The sequence below is a fragment of the Xiphias gladius genome, chromosome 23 (genome assembly GCF_016859285.1).
Source record: "Xiphias gladius isolate SHS-SW01 ecotype Sanya breed wild chromosome 23, ASM1685928v1, whole genome shotgun sequence".
NCBI lineage: Eukaryota > Metazoa > Chordata > Actinopteri > Istiophoriformes > Xiphiidae > Xiphias > Xiphias gladius.
The window spans coordinates 11,077,017-11,097,830 of NC_053422.1; the positions used below are offsets into that span (position 1 = coordinate 11,077,017).

The 20,814-nt window shown below is 39.7% G+C and overlaps 2 protein-coding genes and 1 non-coding gene across 5 annotated transcripts in view; 1 reads left to right on the top strand and 2 right to left on the bottom strand.

Annotated features, from left to right (window-relative positions):
* elf1 (E74-like ETS transcription factor 1) overlaps positions 1 to 13,608 on the bottom strand; it is a 42,241-nt gene extending 28,633 nt beyond the window's left edge. The window contains exon 1 of one of the 2 annotated variants that reach the window (XM_040120016.1): positions 13,415 to 13,608. The gene's annotated coding sequence lies outside the window, so the exon portion shown is untranslated. Of the gene's footprint in view, positions 1 to 1,180; positions 1,496 to 13,414 lie in introns of those variants that run through there. The other variant, XM_040120015.1, reaches the window with a different exon arrangement.
* Positions 13,609 to 14,436: 828 nt separating this feature from the next.
* trnae-uuc lies at positions 14,437 to 14,508 on the bottom strand. Its single transcript has one exon. It is a non-coding gene; the product is annotated as a tRNA-Glu (tRNA).
* Positions 14,509 to 16,200: 1,692 nt separating this feature from the next.
* Positions 16,201 to 20,072, top strand: LOC120785186 (ubiquitin-conjugating enzyme E2 A). Of its 2 annotated transcripts, none has more exons than XM_040119659.1 (6): positions 16,201 to 16,392; positions 18,398 to 18,478; positions 18,714 to 18,739; positions 19,340 to 19,429; positions 19,577 to 19,665; positions 19,839 to 20,072. In XM_040119659.1, exons 1-6 carry the CDS (start codon positions 16,334 to 16,336, stop codon positions 19,965 to 19,967), a joined length of 474 nt encoding a protein of 157 aa, XP_039975593.1. In that variant the 5' UTR covers positions 16,201 to 16,333; the 3' UTR covers positions 19,968 to 20,072. The 2 variants fall into 2 exon arrangements, with proteins under 2 accessions (XP_039975593.1, XP_039975595.1); XM_040119661.1 differs by lacking the exon at positions 16,201 to 16,392 and adding an exon at positions 16,403 to 16,604.
* Positions 20,073 to 20,814: the final 742 nt, after the last annotated feature.

The following is a 20,814-nucleotide window of genomic DNA, read 5'->3' on the forward strand; positions in this document are numbered from 1 at the left end:
TTCAACAGAAAGTAGGTGTGAAATCTGAATGTTGCTCAAGCTAAACCCCTTTTTATTCAGTGAAATAGTATGTACACATGCCTCCTGTGGTCCACAAAGTGCAGAGTAGGTTTCTGGTAAAACAGGAAGTGTGCATTTATCTCTTCTGCACTGAGCAACTTTTAGGAGCAGATACACAACAACATTAAGCAGAATAATTTAACTGGTTGATGGGGAAAAAACAGACGTTAGGGAAGGTCAGCTAGTACAGGCATTAAAGAGGAAGCAAAATGATGTGTTCAAATTTCCCTGCAAATTGAAATGAAGGCCTTCTGGGCCTCTACATTACAAGATGAGCAACATTCTGTTCTGATGATCTAAAGATTTGGATGCATGAAGCACTGCATGACTGACTGCATGCACCGGAAAAACAGCAAAACCTCAATGTTTTTTGTCTACTATTGCAGCATTTAATCTTTCAAATAACAACTGTATTAAGTCTGAAAAGCAACAATGGATCAAAACTGACATGATGTCTAATTACTGATTACCCCACCAAGTAGATTACATGTGGGCTTGGTCAAGGAGCTTGCAAAACACTGTTCCCGCCCTTGCTTCAACACACCATATAAGGCAATAATTCATAAAAGAAAAGCAACAAACAGATATATCAGCCAAAAAAACATTCTGTTTAGTTCTTAAAATGAGAAAAACAAGAACTCAGACCTATTACTGGATCTCACAAGATGTTCAGCCATAAAATGTGCCAATGGAGTTTGAGGAAAATACAAGATACATACAAGATTAACATAAAAAATGTAATCCCATAATTATATTATTATGAATACTGGGTGCTGTTTCGTTGAGCAATATTCGATACACCAGTATGCTTGGAAGAAGTTAGACAGGGAAAACTCTACTCACATGACATGTTAAAAGCTCCATTACGAGAACCTCAAAATGTCGAAAGTGAAAATGAAGGCAAAAGTGCACATTTTGGCAACCTAACTACCTAGCTGCCTGTCCAGTTACAAATAAAACTCCCAAAAAAACATGTATGTTAACCCCTTAATAGAATAGTACTGATTTAAACAATGAAGAAAATTCTCAGAAACCCATTTCAAGCCATTAGTTTCCACAAACAAAAAACATCAAAATAGGTAAAGTGTGAAGAGGAGGAGGGGAACTATTCATCACTAACCTCAAAGACACAGGATTCGGGTGACAAGGTCCATAATAGAACCCGAACAAGTGTCGATCTTGGTAACCAGTGAAAATGAAGCGCAAAAACAAACAACAAAAAGGCGAAACATGGAATAATCCAAGGTGCGTTCAAAGGGGGACAAGGCTGTCTGCAGGTGTGAACCGCTGGCCAGCTGCACACGTCTTTCTCACAGCGACAAAACAAACTGGAGAGGAAGAAAATAAAAAAAGACAATGCAATGGCTGCTGTTTGAAACAGAAAAAGGAGAAGTGTAGTGAAGCAACTTGTCCTCTCCCTATGAGTCATGCAGCACTGTCGCCATTGGTAAGGGAGCCCTGAGGCAGAGTTCTTTCACCTGGCCAATCAGCAATGAGTATTGGCCCTGAACGCATATCCTTTCAGGTGAGTTCCCCTGTGGCAGGGATTGGACAGGACTGCGGTGGGGGAGGGGAGAACAGAGAGGTCCACACAGAGGACCACACCTTAAACAGCATGAAAGACGACAGACGGGTTTCTCCTGCAGAGGTGGAAGAGCGCTGGAGGTGTAAGTAAACAGTTGGACAGGTATGCACTTACTTCAGACTTTGACCATACAACATGGGCTGGGCGTTGTGATTAAAATTGGTGTGGCAGCTCAGAAGTAAAGTTCACATCTCTTCATACCCCATTAAAACATTTACAATGAATTGTGAGTCTATTAGTTATGTCAGTGAGCCAGTTAAGCCGCTGACATGTGGGGGAGTTGTTCTGCCTGCATCAGAAAGCCCCATAAAACAACTTCTACCAGTGGGAGGTAGAAAGAAATGAAACTAGGAAGTCAAATGCGCTTAGGTATGAGCAAGCGCTTCACCACAGAAGCCCAAAAAATTTCTCTTTCTCCCCCTCCTCCTCATCCTCTTCGAGATTCAGCGATCATGATCTCTGGAAAGCTCCAGTTGTGAACAATCATTACATGCCAAGTTTAACTCAGGCAACTGAGTGTTCATGTCTCCACTTTTACACGAAGTTGTTATTGAAATGTGTAGAAAGTGTCACAGATCAGCTGCAACAGGTGACACACATCATTTTTACTGACACATATCTTATTAAGTTCAGTTTATGTAGATATAGCTGAAACCTGATAAGAAGCTTTATCAGAAAATGATACTCAATACTCAAGCAAACAGGAAGTGGTGGTCTGTGGTGAGTGTTGAGCTCTCTTGTCTTCACACTCTTTTTCTGTGCACCAATTTTTTCCACTGAAAAACCCCATGTGGTATATCTAACAGACGCAAGAGTCAAATATTTAAATAAAACTTGTTTTAAAAAGGAGATGTTAGGAAAGAGCGTAAACATAAACTAACACAGGACTTGGAGACTGATATTTTACAAAAGGAACCTATTAAACTCAATTGCAACTGCAGCAGGGTCTGTTTGTCACGGACCCCCAAATCAGCCTTTCAATCTCCACAGAGGGCTCTCATCATCATATTAATTCTTCCTGGCCTCGGTTCAGTACAGTCCAGCTCAGAGTTGAGAGCAGCTGCTTGCTTCAGAGCAAATTGATAGCCTTGCTGTGAGGGAAAGTTACACCAGACAAGCTCCATTCATCACCGCCTTTGGAAATACTGTCCACAAACCCGAAACCTTGGTGGAAACTGTTCTCTTCTTGTGATATAAACTCTTAAGGCCAATGCACTGCAGCTCTGCTAAAATCCACGACAACTATGTAAACATACAAAAAGACATACATGCATGTGTACAAGCATATTTAATTCTTATGCTATTCCCCTTATTCAAGCCTTACAGATAATCTGAATTTTAAAAAGAGTTTTAAAAAAGTTTCCGAGGCCTAAAGGAGAACTGCGTACATTTTTAACATTCCCATCAATATTAGCTATGTTTTGAATCAATTTAATTTATGAAATGAGAGCAATAGGCTTGTGTTGACATGATGTTGCCAAGATCAACAGGGTATTTTTTAAAAACTTGGTCCTTAGTTTACCCATACTCCAGATTTTATAAATCCTCAAATTCCATTCATATACTCTCACAGATTACCTACTCTGAAAGAAGAAAAAAAAAGCCATCAAAGGAAAGGAAATGTGTGCAAGACACTGAGGAAATGTTTGAGAGCTGCAGCGCTAAGCTTTAAACGAAGCACAAATTCAGCATATTCCTTACGCATTTGAAACCGCAATGAAACTGCGCCGCATTCCAATGATTTATTAATTGTGGGTAATCAGCTGAGTACAAAAACGATTTCCCAAACAGAAAGTCTTTAATAGGGGTAAATAAATAGATGAGAGGGCACGGCTGGCATCAAAACAGCTCATTACTGTCTTTCAATACTACGGAGAACATTTATTCCTCTATGTGTCAGTCTCTTCATTGTCAGAGAGAGCACTGTCTTTGTAGTGTTTTGGTCAGAGGAACTACAAGGCCGGAGTTAGAGGAAGTACAGTGACGTGTGAACTAAATGTCCAAGCATCTCCTAGCAGCGTTGCACTTCGCAGGACAGAGAATCTCTATCTGCGTGTGGATTTTAAGTTATTCTAATTAGGAGCGCCGGCTGAATATATACAATGAAACATGTGAAATGCATCCGAGGCAATACTGTGAGTTCGAACAAAAAGTAAAAGAGCTAGGATTCCTAGCAAGTATTACAGTATTGTAGTAGTTCAGAATGGCATGCCTCAAAAAAAAGAAAAGAAATGTAATGACAGAACTTATTCTGAATCATCCTTATTTATGATGTCTTTTTCTGAAACACACGATACGTAGTAATACTTTCATGATCAGTCAATTAATCAAAATCGACAGTTGACTGACAGAAAAGCAATAGATTATAGTTTTGATAACTACCTAATAGTTCAAGTTATTTAGCAAATAAGTGTCAGGATTTCTTTGCATCTTTCTCGCTTCGTATTATATCATATAAGAAATCTTCTGACATTAGTTCGAGCCCTGGTAAGCCGTGATGAGCGTTTGCAATTATTTCAGACGCTTCATAAACTTTAAATTATTATCATTTGATTTAGCAAAATAAATAAAAAGGTCAAGTTATCTCTCGATTCAAGTAAGAAAAAAACGCAACAAGAAATACGGGGAAACCTCAGGTGGAGCGGCATGCAATAGATGCTGCAAGTTCAGAAGTTTAGACTCAACTGAATAGCAATAGAAGAGCAACAAAAAAAAAAGGCTGTTTAAATGACACCAGACACACGTCTTTGGTTTACAGTGAGAGGCACATTTGTGTCCTCAAATCAAGATTAAACTGTAAAGCCTCATGAATGGCATGTGAATAATGTGTTATTGTGTATTTTCACTTGAAAAGAAAAAAAAAAAAAGAAAACCACTTTGCAGTTTTTCTCTCCTACAAATTTACAATCCTTCCAATTATCTTTGGTAATACTGAACGCAAACTCACCCAGATTTGCACAACAAATTACATCCACACTCTGGGGAAAACCAATAAATGTTAAGATGTTTAAATTGCTGCTGCTTCAAGACATGTCAGTGGGATCAAATTAAATTCAGCCCACAGTCTGAAAACACAAAAAGCCTGTCTCACACAGTGCATTGTGTTCTTCCTTTATTCCTACACTGGTGGTGTATTAACTAGAGCAAAAAAAAAAAAAGGCCTTGATGTGTGATCAGTGCAGAGCCACGTGACCCTGCTGCAGACTAACTTTCCAGCCTAAGAATAAAAAAAGGGGTCACTGCTTACTCTGTTGTGTTCGTTCTTCTTAACAGAAGCCAACCACAACAGATGCAGGCCTCAAAGCTCCCATTTTCGGCGGCATGTCCCCATTAAAGGGCAGAGCACAACAGTACTTCGCACCGAGAAGCTGATGGGGTTAAAGCCCGTGTCAGTGAATTCCCTTCAACCCAAAGAAGGGACAATTGCATGATGTTAATCTTCTTGCTGGCCTATCCCAGAGTCAATGTCATCGTGAGCTGCTAGATTCACATATTAACACTATTATAATCAATATATGCACTGGTAAACTAGTTTACCTGACAGCATTTCAGTTAGCTATTCAGATTACTCCGGACATTTCGACACAATAAAAATCTGACACTAAACATTCCAGTTTAAAACACAACCCTCAAATAGGACTAGCGCTCACTGCTTTAAACATTTTGCTTTCACTTTGTTTTCCATGTCATATGACACACTTCATCATGGCTTCCCCTACAAATTTACAGAAAAAGGGGAAACTTTCAGCTTAGGCTGTCAGACGCCAGGACAGGTATGAGTGCACCCCACGGGAGACCCTGAATAAGGAAAACAAGAGGGCAGGGAAGTTATTTTAATTAGCCCCACTGAGATGGAGAATGAATCATAATAGGGGAGAAACCTCAAAAAAAAAACTCCTGTCAGGTGAAAGATTGAATGAAACCGAGGTGATGTGCAAATATTACACTCATTTTGGTCTAAGAACATGCCAGCTGAGATCTGACTTTCTGTTGCAACAGGCACTTTGTCCAATAAGCTGACAGCTCATAGCGCAATGAAAACATTATCATTCTCGGACAGTGACCACCCTCAGCTGAGTAAGGACCTGACCTGATTCACTGTGCTGACGGAGTATGACTATAGATAGAACCCCTCAACAAACAGCCGTGTAAGTGTACAGGTATACAGAAAATGCCTTCGGGTTGCAACAGCCTCGCACCGCTGTGTGCGAGGGATTCATTAGCATCACTGACCAGAGAACGATGTACAGGCCACATGCCTTTAGTAGACACTGCGGTGTTCAGACTGGCCTGACTTTGATCAGACTAATATGTGACATGAACCATACACACACTAGCAAATGACTTCTTGGAGAGACACCATAAACAAGGGTTCTCAAACACTCATACATTTTCCATGGGGAGGGGGGGGCTTAAAAACTAAAAAAAAAAAAAAAACTAAAATTTTTTTTTTTCCCTATAATAAATTTTTAACTACATACACTCCAAAGCTGAGCAACTTGTCTCTACCTCTCGTTTCCCTCCTCATGATTAACAAAGTGCTTTGCATGTTTAGTTAGTTTATTTAGTGGCTTGAGATTGTACTCTTGAAAAGCAGCTTCCTCCTTGCAGATGAGACAGCAGGCCGTCCCATCAAACTCCAGAGAAAAGGACCAAATCCACCCTTCTGGGATCTGCCTGTGCTCCAGGTGAGCCTGTCTTGTTGGTTCAAAGAGACGCCTTTTAGCGTCAAGCGTCAGGTGACTGTCGCAGCTCACGTGTTTACAGTATGTTCGCAATTTGCACGCAGCTCACAAATTGTTAAATGTGAAATAAAAAAGCTCCTATAAAGTCGCCCCGAGACTGCAGGCTAGCAAGAACTTTAAATAAAGGACGGAGAAGAAAAAAACTACGATGGGGACAATCAAAAAAGGGAACAAAGATATCACAATATATTCTTAAAGCAACGGTTTGCCATTGTGGGAGATACACTTTCTTGCTGAGAAGACTGATATCATTCTCATATCTTTCCGTTAAATGTGAAGCTACAGGCAGCAACTAATTAGCTTATCTTAGCATTAAGACTAGAGACAGGGTAAAACAGTTACCCTGGCTCTGTCCAAAGGTAAAATAGCTGCCAATCAGCACCTCTAAAAGTCACTAATTAATAGATTCTATCTTGTTTGTTTAATCCGTACAAAAACTGAAGTTTAAAAGTGTAAAGCTAGCAGGCTCCTGGGTCCGGCTTCATATTTAAAAAACAGATATGGGAATGGTATCGATCTTGTCATGTCACTCTCAGCAAAAAAAGCTAATTGCAAAACATTTTTCCCAAAATGTCAAACTATTCTTTTAACATGTTGGGTGCCTCATTAAATTGTTTCACATGCCAGTATTTTTAGACCCCTTGTATATACTCAGGTTCTCCGGTGCTCAGGCTGGCGTACTAACGACAGGTCTACTGCTGCCCGAGCCCCATACAGAGTGCAACTCATCAAATATTAAAAACACAGAGCAGGCCAACCATCCAGATCATCCACATCACACCTCCGTGGGCTATTTCAGCTGCCGGCAGTCAGACACCGGGAGAAAGGATTCATTGCAACATCAACGCAACTGTTGTTTTTCATACATACGCTTTCTCATAAACAATCACCGAGGTCTTGGACAGACCATCTGTGTCACCCCAGCTAATTCAAGGCTAAGAAAGAGCACGTCCGCTCTAGCGTGCGGCAACAGCCAGCAGTTTTTAGCCCGAGAGCCCCAGTTTATCGCAAGCTCGTTATTAATAAAAGGCCATCAGGACCTAAGTGCATATTGCTCTGTCGCTCAGGGCCATGATAATAATATACATTGGCTCTACGCAGTTCAATAATTCAACAAGCCTGAGGCTGCCTGTTGTTTTGAAATTTAAGAAAAAAAGACAAATGCACTGATGGTAAAGACAGACAACTGCCTATCAGTGGATGTGATGAGCTGCCAGAGCTCACTGCAAATTCTGTCATCTGTGTCTTTGCTTGTATTAGTCACATATATTCAAAGAGTTTGCTGAAAGTAAAACGAGGGAAGATCACTGGGCTTCTTTGGGCCTAGCTCACTGTTTGAATCCAGGCAAAACTGTCTGAGCTGACTCATGAAAGGCCTCCGTGAGCCAGTCACTACTATCTCATTAGCTCTAAGACAGATTTAAAAAAAAAAAAAAAAAAAAAAGGCCGAGTGAAATATCATTATGTGCCAAAGTTGCAGACAAAGCCAGTTTCTATTTTTGTGGGGAACTATTTTGCGTGGTCAAACTACAGTAAGAGGAACATTACCAACCAAGCCGCTCCTTAATGTAATTACACATACATCAGTGCTACAGCTTACTACACTGTGTGCTTACATGGGCCTCAACACCATAAAAATATCTGAGTAATGTGGTTAACTAATCTTATGATGTCAACATGCTGCCAGAGTGGACACTAAATACTCTGATTCATCCTAGAGTACTTATTCCTGCAGACAGATATATATATATATATATACACTGAGGCTGAGGTTGTGTGATGCAGACCGAACACTATATCATGACATTTTGCTTACTGTTCTTAATATCTGCGGGATTTCATCTTTTTCATCTGAACATAAACTAAAGTGATGTCTCATTTAATTTTTTTTTTTTTTTTTTTAAATAGTTTTACATTTTGGGAAAACACTTACACGCTTTTTAGCCCAGACTTAGATGATAAGAGCGATCACTTTTACATCTGTCTGTTCAATATGAAGGGGGGGAGAAACAGCTAGCCTGGCCCTTTACAAAGTTTTAAAAAATCAGTTTGTCCGTACCTAGAAAGCTCACTAACTTACACGTAATATCTCTTTTTTTTAATCCACACAAAAACCGAAGTGTTGGCACAGCAATTTGTGGATTTACAGGCAGATAGGCAGATAGGCAGATAGCCGTTGGGCAGGCTAGCTGTTTCCTCCTGTTTCCAGTCATTATGCTAAGCTAAGCTAACCGGCTGCGGGCTGTAGCTTCAACTTTAGCGTAGAGGCATGTGAGTGGAATCAATCTTCTTATCTACCTCTACAAGAAAGCAAATAAACGTGTTCCCCAAAAGGTCAAGCTGTTCCTTTAAGTAAAACTGTAATAGTTTTATTCGAATATAGTCTGCTCTTGCCTGCTTATCACCAAAATTTCGTTATTATTGGCTCAATTTGTAATGTTATGATTCCTGAATAAAGAAAAACTCTACAACGTTGAAGCATCAGGCTAGCAAAATGTTTTTGTTTGTGTAGCTGATATCACAGTTTATTGCCCACCTCCCGAATAGACTGATTTCATAACTAAGTAAAGTCAAGTTGTCCTCTTTTACATGCAAAAAATAGTTTTGACTGTAACACTGGATTACATCATGACACAGATTCACAGATTCAGGGAGAAACTAAGCCGTAATGACTCATCCGAATCACATGCTTCTGAGACAGGCAGCATGAGAGAAGACTAATGTTACAGGTGGAATTTCCCTTATCTCTCCTTTCTCTCTGACGTCATGTCCAGTGGCGGCGGTTTACTGCTACTGCTGCTGCTGCCTAGCAATCAAACACGTCTGACAAGGTGATATTCAGGTGTCAAAGGCCTGCGTTGGTGAACCGGCGGCGTACAATTAAGGAACTCTGCAAAAGAGCAGTTCCCCTGCAAGCCCTCAACAGAAATATGGCCAACACGTGGTATTTTTCTTCATGTAAAAAAAGAGGAAGTTCAACAGTTTTATTTCTCTTTTCACAAGCTGGTTCCCGCATTTATGCAAGTCATTTCAGGTTTCAGCCATCTCATATGATTGTTTGTTTAGTCAAAGCATATGAACATTGCCATCTTGTGGTTATTTCTGAGGCACCAAATTACACTCATTTACATCTAAGAAGAAAGGGTCATTATGTGAAGATGGTGGCCTCAGAAAGTGTTTGTCAGTCATCACGCTCCTTTTAAGCTTGCAGGAGTTAGTAAGAAGGTAGATTTTATTTGTCGGTGCATGTGTGGGCACTTAACATTAAAGCTCTGGGTAAAACAACGTCATATTAGCTGAACACAGGGATGTAAACTGCTGGATTCCCTGTCTCTTTCAAGGCCACTCTGGAAGCTCCGTGAAACTGGAGTGCTGCTTTCTAAATAGGATAAAAGATCAGTTCTTCTCTTTAGTGTAGCCAAATCAATATTCAGCAGCCCATTAAGGATAGGCGGGTACATCTTGGCCAAGAAGACGAAGAAGCAGCGTCTGATGTCCGAGGAGCACGTCGTTACTAACGGGATCACAGCACAGAACAGCTCTCCATTGTTGTCCTCGGTCATCATCACACTTCTCCTCGGCTACTAAGACTGCTGATGGTGACATCACTGTCACAGGATAAGAAGGCTACCGGGAACTGCTTTAGCCTCAACACGCGTGCACGCGCACACACACACACACACACACACACACACACACACACGATAGACCATATCACTAGAAGCCTGTGCAGCATTAATGCTATCAAAGCAGGGAGGAAAAGGCCCAAAAAAAGAGGCTGGATGTGTGGACAGAAGCATGGCAGGATGTCTCTAAAACAAGGGCACGTGATTGAAACAAATGACTCCACACTGGAGTATATTTGGAAAGTCTTGTTCTGGATAATTGCTTTCGGTGGATTGAAGTTTCCAATTATCCACAAGCCCCTGACAGTGTTCCCACCATGGGAAGACTGAGGAGAGGAGAGAGGGGTGGGTGAAGGGTTGGTGGGTTCAGCTGGTCTTGTCTCTAGTGGGACTGACGACCTAAAACTTGTAACTCTCCCCTTCCCTCGTGCGCCACGGCTGTGTCCTCTGAAGGAGACAACTGCCTGCGACCAATGAGATTGTGTTTGTCTGTCCCATGATACAAGCATCTTAGCCCAAAAATGTAAACATCTGGCAAAAATTTAGACTTTCCACAGAATAGGGTTGATCAACAATTTAAAAAAAAAAAAAACACTACTCTGTCAAGAGTTACAGACATATATTTGTAGAAATTGAGAAAAGCAGTAAACATTCATTCATATTTTTCCTCAGAAAGATCCCAATGAGTCTCCCATGGGATCGAGACTCTCTCCCAAAACAGATCTCTCCCATTTTGGCGAATATTTCCAGTCTGACGAGGCTTCAGTGGAGTAGGTGGACACACTCTGGAGTCAGATTATCAATGATTGCTATAGTATTTCATATCCAGAGATAGCAAAAAGGGCGGCAACTAAGCCTGCCTCTTATTTTCTTGTTTGATTGATTGTAGAATAGTGAAAAATGCCCATCAAAATTCCTATAGCCCAAGTTTACACATTTAAAAAGCTTGTTTTGACCAACCAATGATCAAAATCCAGAAGATAATCAATTAACTCTCATGGGAGAGTAGAAAAAGAGCAAATATCCACAATTTAAAAGCTGAAACTAGAGGATTTCTGGATTTTCTGCTTAAAAATCGCTTTACTCAATTATTAAAATTGTTCCAATTAATTTTCTGTTGAATGAATAATGGGGTTAATAGACCAATTATTTCAGCTCTGATACCAATGAACTCTAGACAGAGGCAAAGAGATGTATCAAGTGAACGATACTGTATTGTTCTCAGTGGCCAGTTGTACAGTGCATAGAGTCAAGTTTTCCACATTTTCTGAACACAATACTGGAGCCAGTGCCACAACTAACATTACTGACCTGGGGTCAAGACTACATTTCTGGTAATGGAGGACAAAATGAATGGCCTTTGTGTATATGGACTATAAGTATTAGAGCTATCGCGATTCCACTAAAAAAAAAATAATAATAATTATAGCTTATTATAGCTGGGCCTGATATCTGATCTGTAGAAACTGTAAAGATTTTCATTACACACACACACACACACACACACACGATAGACCATATCACTAGAAGCCTGTGCAGCATTAATGCTATCAAAGCAGGGAGGAAAAGGCCCAAAAAAAGAGGCTGGATGTGTGGACAGAAGCATGGCAGGATGTCTCTAAAACAAGGGCACGTGATTGAAACAAATGACTCCACACTGGAGTATATTTGGAAAGTCTTGTTCTGGATAATTGCTTTCGGTGGATTGAAGTTTCCAATTATCCACAAGCCCCTGACAGTGTTCCCACCATGGGAAGACTGAGGGAGAGGGGAGAGAGGGTGGGTGAAGGGTTGGTGGGTTCAGCTGGTCTTGTCTCTAGTGGGACTGACGACCTAAAACTTGTAACTCTCCCCTTCCCTCTGCGTCACGGCTGTGTCCTCTGAAGGGAGACAACTGCCTGCGACCAATGAGATTGTGTTTGTCTGTCCCATGATACAAGCATCTTAGCCCAAAAATGTAAACATCTGGCAAAAATTTAGACTTTCCACAGAATAGGGTTGATCAACAATTTAAAAAAAAAAAAAACACTACTCTGTCAAGAGTTACAGACATATATTTGTAGAAATTGAGAAAAGCAGTAAACATTCATTCATATTTTTCCTCAGAAAGATCCCAATGAGTCTCCCATGGGATCGAGACTCTCTCCCAAAACAGATCTCTCCCATTTTGGCGAATATTTCCAGTCTGACGAGGCTTCAGTGGAGTAGGTGGACACACTCTGGAGTCAGAACATCAATGATTGCTATAGTATTTCATATCCAGAGATAGCAAAAAGGGCGGCAACTAAGCCTGCCTCTTATTTTCTTGTTTGATTGATTGTAAAATAGTGAAAAATGCCCATCAAAATTCCTATAGCCCAAGTTTACACATTTAAAAAGCTTGTTTTGACCAACCAATGATCAAAATCCAGAAGATAATCAATTAACTCTCATGGGAGAGTAGAAAAAGAGCAAATATCCACAATTTAAAAGCTGAAACTAGAGGATTTCTGGATTTTCTGCTTAAAAATCGCTTTACTCAATTATTAAAATTGTTCCAATTAATTTTCTGTTGAATGAATAATGGGGTTAATAGACCAATTATTTCAGCTCTGATACCAATGAACTCTAGACAGAGGCAAAGAGATGTATCAAGTGAACTATACTGTATTGTTCTCAGTGGCCAGTTGTACAGTGCATAGAGTCAAGTTTTCCACATTTTCTGAACACAATACTGGAGCCAGTGCCACAACTAACATTACTGACCTGGGGTCAAGACTACATTTCTGGTAATGGAGGACAAAATGAATGGCCTTTGTGTATATGGACTATTAGTATTAGAGCTATCGCGATTCCACTAAAAAAAAAATAATAATAATAATTATAGCTTATTATAGCTGGGCCTGATATCTGATCTGTAGAAACTGTAAAGATTTTCATCACACACACACACACACACACACACACACACACACACAGGCCATCAGTGCGGTCACATGCTGGCTGGCTGACACACAGGGGAGTCACAGTAATCTATGGAATAGTAGGCAAAGCAGAGTCTGCAGGTCATCTATCCAAGCGCCCACTACTCACATCATATGAGTTCAGCCATGCCTCATTAGTCGTAGCCTGAGAACTGAACTTTCGAGCGCTGGGTGTTTCATACTGGCAAACGTGTCTTAGTAACCCCAGTGACTTCGAATACATCATCCCATTATCTGCTAAAAAAAAAAAAACCCGATTATTTCGTATGAGGAGCCACAAAAATAAAGAAAAACGTAAAGGAAGTACACCTCAACGTAGCCCCCACAGGGAGTTTTCACAATAGGGGCAAGATATACAGATACAGCTAAGTTAGAGTTACAAGAAAGCAAGTGATGACTATTGGAACATTAAAAAAAAAAACTCAGTGGACTTACCCTGTTAGAAGTTGTCATCAGCGCAGCATATTCCCCGACTTTAAACAGGCGGTAGGCGGCTGTCCTGAATCGCGGCGATGCTAGAAAAGCATTATTATCCAGTCTGAGACCAAACTGTCCTATAGCTACATCATCGCACGGCCGCCGGTCCGCTTCTCACCCTCCCGCTCGCCTTCGTGCGCGTACTGACACAAGGCTTACCGTTTTGCCCGACAGGGGCTGATGCGTGGGGAATTCCTAGCAGTCACATTTTCCTGGGAAATGATTGGCCCGCACCAAGGTTTGGCTGTAGCCTGGTTGGTACTAAAGCGAGACCGGAGGAGTCGGGACTTGGCGTTGAGCAATAGGCACGGAGGGGGAAAACGGTGGAATTTAAAGACGTTCTGAGGGGGGAAAAAAAAAAAAAAAAAAAAAAGTGTTGTTTAGTGTCCGCGTGTTATCCCATTGCTTAAAAAGTGCATAACGATCAATGCATCTTTCATTCTAAACCCGATACTTGACTGGGTAGTGTCATCTACCACCAGTAGTTATGTGGATCTTGCACTGCACTTGTACGACAGTGAATAAAGTGAACCGTTACGCGGTCACTGGTGTTGCTTTGCCGGCAATTCTGTCAGCGGCTCAACGCGATTTAGTCGCAGACGAGACAACCAAAAAAAAAAAAAAAAAAAAAAAAGGGTTGTAAAAGGCCAAGATGGAGCTTGGTTCACTACGTTAGACAACGACGAGAGTTGGCACAGGGAGATTTTAAGTGGAAATGGGAATCTTCCGGGAATGTACAAGCGGTTGTGAGATGAGAGCAACTGAGGTTAACTCCTCAGCGGGCGGGGTCTGCGGTAGACTCTCTGGAAATGATGACCGCCTGCTGGTGAAAGCTGTGTCGAATAACCCACTGCTAGAACACTCGGCATTTGTCGGTAATCTTGTGCTACCAAACATATACCATTTTTTTGTATCTGTCTTTGAGTGGGTCAAAGACATATTCTCGTTACTTGTGTGTAATTCTAGACAAAAAACGGTAGTTCCCATACCGGGAGTCGAACCCGGGCCGCCTGGGTGAAAACCAGGAATCCTAACCGCTAGACCATATGGGAAGGTACACACTAAGCATGAAGAAAGCCTTTTTCACTTAATCTACAGACACATTTTTTTTGTTTTAATTATACATATATGAAACATAAACAGTCAATTATATATATGTGTGTGTATATTTATATGTATACTTTTTTTGACGCCATTTTTATAATTTTGCCTCTTTACATCACAACAGCGGATTTGAAACGAAGCCATCAAGATGTGATTGGAGTATAGACTTCCAGCTATGATAATGTATAAAAATGGCTGTAATTCCTAAATGCTTAATGCGATATTTTTTTTTAAACCCCTTGAATTAAAGCCGGAAGTCTACTAAGTCTAGCTTACTTATTTGCACCACTAAAGTACAGTCTCAGCTAAGGTGGGTCCTGCATTAATTAGCTAACTATCCGGCCCTGTCCTATGGAGGGGCCCTGCATTGTGTTCAAATTAAATTACCCCAAACTGTATCAAGCATTGTCCCAGCACAGAAGGTCTGCTTGCACAGGACGTAATGGGAAATTGGAAGCGACAGGGTAAATATTCAGAGAGTGGCAGGTGGGGGGGTAAGTGGGGGCCCACAGAAAATTTTTGCCCAGGACCCCATAACGGATTAATCCGGTCATGCTCGCTACCACAGGATCCTTTTGTAAAAACTGTTGGTCAAATATGTGTCGCCTTCAAAAATCCAGTTATTTTAATAGCTGTACTTTATTCCATATGTAATATTTTACTGGGATAATCTAATATCTGGTGTTAACGGGAAGAAAATCTGGAATTTACTTGTCAGGTTTTTTTTTAATTAATAATAAAATAAAAGAAGCGTTTTTTAGGATCATCGATATTACCCCTCCATGGTCTTTTCTTACAAAAACTTAAAGAGGATACTGATGTTAATTGCTCTTTGTGTACACTGTGCCCTGAGGATTTAGATAATTTAATTTGAATCTGTCTCCATTATCATAAGTTTTGTCAAGATGTAAGATTACTCAACGTAGTTATTTCAGAATCTACCTTTTCTTTTGAACATGCATTATTTGATTTTTTATTATTATTACTACTACTATTATACTACTATTACTATTGCTGGGAAAAACACACGTCCATGGATGTAAATGCTCCAATTGTTGACCATCTTTCTGATTATTTGAAACAGACAGCAAGCAGTACTCTAAAAACAAGAAAGCTTGTGAAATGTTAAATGTATGTACTTTGATATATTTATGTTATATTCTTTTACACTGTGATACTGTCGTTGTGATGTATTATTTCTGTCCCAACCCATGGCTTTTCGATTGTTATTACTATCATTTGTTCAATGAAATTGAAGGGGGAAAAAAAAACTGTAGTTGCAAGATACATACAAGAAGATCGTGCTTTGACTGTTGTGGCGTATAATTTACTTTACAAGGCGCTAGGTACCATCTAGTGGTCTTTTAATGTTACTGTAAACTCGGATATAGGATGTCAGCCATAAAACCTTGTGTTGTTGCAAACAGTCGCGTAAATACATCGTGTTACTGGCAGTCGTTAAATCTAAAGTAGTTAATTGACTGCGTCTTTGGTTAATCGATAAATGGACAGAGATAAAATTGAATTTGACGAAGAAGAGGAGGATAAAACCTTAAAAACATAAAAGTGTTTGTCGTGTTCGGAAAAAAAACTAAATATGGGTGCTAAACATATGACGTAATTTTCGCTAGAATGATACAAGTGTAGAGACAGGGTCCGTCAGCCACATAAAAAAATAGTATAGGATTGTTTACAACGAGCTTAAACTGGTTTACAGAAGTACACACAAGGATTTGACTATGTCATGCTCAGTGATACTGTTAGTTCGTGTTTATGTGGCTAATACAGCTCACCGATTTGGAGCCATTCGACGTTGATGTCCTCTTTCCAGTGTAAGTGGTAGCGCCCTTAGACTAGCAGAGGCAGCCAAATATTTGACAAACTAGCAATCGTCAGCTAGCCAGCTAGGTGTTGAACTAATACTCCCTTAGAAAAATATATCTCCATACACTTGAGCCGCTTACGTTTATGCCAAGGATTTAGGTTTGCGTGTAAACAGGATGTCAACTCCAGCAAGACGACGTTTAATGAGAGATTTTAAACGGTAAGCGAAAAGAAAACAGAGTAGTAGCTGTGGCCAACGTTCGCAACCTAAGGCTAGCTTGTTAGCGTTAGCCTAAACGGCATATTAAACTAGAGCACCATCAAACATTAATCCACACAGACATATAAACACTAGCGGGTTATAATCTCGACGGTGTCTTCGCGGAGGGTACCAACTATCAATTTTGGGTACTATTAACAAGGTAATGAATGCTAAGCTATAGACAGGTATCGGTAATTGTCAACGTTACTGAAAGGGCGCTGACACCAGCGTTAGCAAGGCAGACAGGAGTATTAACGACAATTTTGTGTAACTAATGCTCCCTGCTGGTTTTTGTAGGTTTATATCTACTTATTATTGTAGCCAACAATCACTTCTCTCGGATCATTCCTCGAAACAGTTAATGGCTTTGTTCATGTTTGTGTAAGTGGTAATTGAGGATGCAGCTCAAGTCATTGGCCAGATGGCACATCAAAGCCAGATAAAACGTTTGGGTGGATGTCCACTGTCTAAAATACATACTGATCACGGGAGCTCCTGTCCCCGGACCTTCACAGATCACCGCCTAAGCCTGATAAGCAACCGTCTGCCATGCAGTCAGTGAAAACTTGACGACACCGAGCACAGTCACCTGTGGCACATGGTTCCTTTTCCCTGATCCACAGTATGTTCCAGCTCGACAGCGCTGATGGTCACAGAGTCGAGACCTAATCCTGGCTGGCCCCCTGTCAAACTCAGTCATCGACGATGTGACTAATGGATTAAACTTTGATAAACATTCATTAGGAATGTGGTTGTAATGGCCCAGCAAATAAAGACATTGTTCATTTTCACTGAATTAGACACAACTAATTATTTTACCACTATACAGTATTTATTCAGTATGATTGATCTGTGATACCAAAAACAAAAAGTCCAGATGAATATTTAGTATCATTTAATAACGTTTGTACAGGATATCTGCATGTCCTGAAAAGTCTTAAAGTTTATTCAGAAAGGCCTCAGAAGATACAAAAAAAGTCTTAAATGTCACTTGTCTTAATATTTTCTCCGCCTCAAGTTTAAATCTAGTTATAAAAGGTTTTTGTCTGTGATTTTAGCTAAAACTGTCCCCAGACCTCTCACCTAATGTGAAAAGTATATTTAGATTGTAAATTAATTGCTTTTTACTTATTCATCCATCCATTTTTGGCAGTTTTATGGTGAAATGATTGATGATTCAATGAATGAATGACTTAATAACATGAATTATTGGTACATACAGCTGGGACGTGCTGACAAAAACGTCATATAAATGTCAACAAAATCATGCAGTCAGTAAATAAGTATAGGCATTATCATTCCTACTGGTTTTTATTTATTTATTATCTTTCCTACTTTGATCATGAAACAGGTATTAAATGAAATTCTGTATGGTAATAAAAGGTTTACAAATTCTTAAAGTTAACTTGGTGAATACTGCAGAAACCCTGCTGATTATACCACCCAGCTGTAAATCCTGGTGGGGCATTTGTCATTGAAAAATATCTAATGTTAAATATGCAATATGCTTAGAGATACAACTTAGGGCTTGTATTCCTGTTTAATGTTCCACGGACATTTGGTGTTTGCTGATTCTTACATTAGAATCTTCAATCCCTCTTTTTCATATTATTAATTACCTGTCCTGTTGACCACATGCAGGGGCGTAATACAGTATGTCTAGTAGTAATGGGTTTGATTTCTATATTTAATGCTCTGTCTAAAATCACCTATACTTTGTGATACCACTGTGCTTTTACTGGATCTTTTAGACTGCAAGAGGATCCTCCAGCTGGAGTTAGTGGTGCTCCCTCAGAAAACAATATCATGGTATGGAATGCTGTCATTTTTGGGTAAGTTAAGCTGATTTGTTAAAAAATTATGACAGGGATTTTAGAAATTTTAATAAATAATTTGTATTTACAGCATGTAATCTGTAGATGTATTCACTGCCTGCTTTTTGACATAAAATAAGTGGTTAAGCTGTTGTTCATGTCAGCAGGTTCTGTGAGTTTTCTAAAAGGTATGAAAAGTTAATAGGGGCTTTGTGCAAGTTGATTTACGACCTGTCTGTTATGTGTCTTTTAGACCAGAGGGAACACCTTTTGAAGATGGTAAGTCCTCTCTAAAGCTCTTTTATATCCAAATAATTTTTCTCTGACAGTAATTCATCAAATATTCATGACCACTTCAAGCACTGGGTTTTGGGAGTTAGATTATATTGATTGATATGGTTATACGAGTAGATCTTAGATGCTGACTTGACAGTCTATCAGGTGGGAGTTTGTTTTGCCAGGAAACTACAACGACTGATCAGGTCTCCTACATGGATCAGATGGGACTCTGTGTGTTTGAAGAAGTTTAGGCTTTTTTTTCTTTTTAACCAGTATCTTACTGCACTGGAGTTAACTCCCTCACTGTCTTCTTCAGCAGCTGTGAACCATAAGTGCAGTTTTTTGGAGCTTTTGCTGACTTTTTTTTTTTTTTTTTTTTTACAGCCACCATGTAACTAAGAGAGTCAGTTTCTGATCAAGTTGGCAGCTGAGTTAAAAAAAAAAAAAAAAATTTAGTCTTGCTTGCAAGTGTCATATAAACATCACCAAAACAAACAACCAGCCAGGTTCTGACAAACTGATACATGCATTTTCCAGTTGGCTTTATTACTGTAATGCAGTGTTTTCTGTTCATAAAATGCCATTACTTCTCACTTTCAGGAACCTTCAAACTTACCATTGAATTCACAGAGGAATATCCAAATAAACCGCCAACAGTGCGTTTTGTCTCCAAAATGTTTCATCCAAATGGTATGTACTCGACTGCTTGGGGTGGATAATTGCTCTAACGATGTCAATTACAGCAAAGTTGTTCTTTATTTATCCCTGGAAAACTGACGTGTTGTCTGTGTCTTCTGTATAAAAATAAAGCCTTATATTCTGTATGTTCTTTTGCAGTGTATGCAGATGGCAGCATATGCTTAGATATACTTCAGAATCGTTGGAGTCCAACCTATGATGTCTCTTCAATCTTAACTTCAATACAGGTAATTTAACACTCCTTTACGCAGATAAACGTATAATTTGCAAATTCAAATTATTAAGAAAAATTAATAAGAGTAACTTATAAATGTGATGACTATCCAGCTGAAATGACTGTTATGTCATAAAACTTTGTTAGAAACCGAACCCACTGACATTCTCTGTTGTATATTTAAAGTCTTTACTGGATGAGCCAAACCCAAACAGTCCAGCCAATAGCCAAGCAGCCCAGCTGTACCAGGAAAACAAGCGCGAGTACGAGAAGAGGGTTTCTGCTATTGTTGAACAGAGTTGGCGTGACTGTTGACACCCATTAACGTTCCGGTATGACCAGTGTCCAGCCCAGAATCAAGAAACCACCGATCAAGAAAACAACTGATCTCACAGAAATAAAATGACACATCTTAAAATCCTTCTCAGTATATTTGTCCCATAACTGTTGCTAAGTTTGTATGCTGTTGTGTTGTGGCATTCACTCCTGCCGAATGCTATTGTTGGGCAATAGCGTATGTTTGTTAAAAGTTAATGTACCTTGTTATATCTGGGTTACTTGCTACATGCCCCGAGTCTTTTCTTTTTTTAAAAAAGGCAATGGCTGGTCTCTCAGTTGTCACTTTTCTACCTGTTTTGTTTTGTTTGTTTTGAAACTGGCTGGATGATACGGTGACAGTTAATTAGATGTGCTTGCTGTGTGGTTTGCTGTGTAGATACCAACAGTTCATATTTACAACAAAAAAACAAAAAAAAACAAAAACAAAAAAAAAACAAAGCTGTTCATGGGTGTTTCTCCTTCTGTTTCAGTGGGCAAATTGTTCGTGGTTTTATTTCTTTCTACCTTTTGAAAAATCTTTCAGTGGGATAGAAAAATTAACCTGGCATGGACATCCATCCCTCAAACAAGTTGTCAACTCAACAGATGCATTTCTCTCAGCTGTACTTGTAAAGCCATGCCTTGGATTTTAAAAATGTTCTAGATATTGGTGAACACATTTGTCCCCTCTTCAATACAGAAACAAGATATTTGGTACCCTTTATGGGCACTCAGCTTTGTTTCATGCACAGAGTTTCATAATGCTGACATTTAAAGGCTGTGTGAGAACATTTTTATGCTATTTTACAATCTCACAGATCAGCTGTCATACTGAGCTGATTAC

Excerpts from the sequence above, each read along its gene's own strand:
- LOC120785186 (XM_040119659.1), top strand. The coding sequence starts at position 16,334 with ATGTGGCTAATACAGCTCACCGATTTGGAGCCATTCGACGTTGATGTC. Across the intron at positions 16,393-18,397 it reads GTTGATGTCCTCTTTCCAGT|ACTGCAAGAGGATCCTCCAG; the intron begins GTAAGTGGTAGC and ends TGGATCTTTTAG. Across the intron at positions 18,479-18,713 it reads TGGAATGCTGTCATTTTTGG|ACCAGAGGGAACACCTTTTG; the intron begins GTAAGTTAAGCT and ends TGTGTCTTTTAG.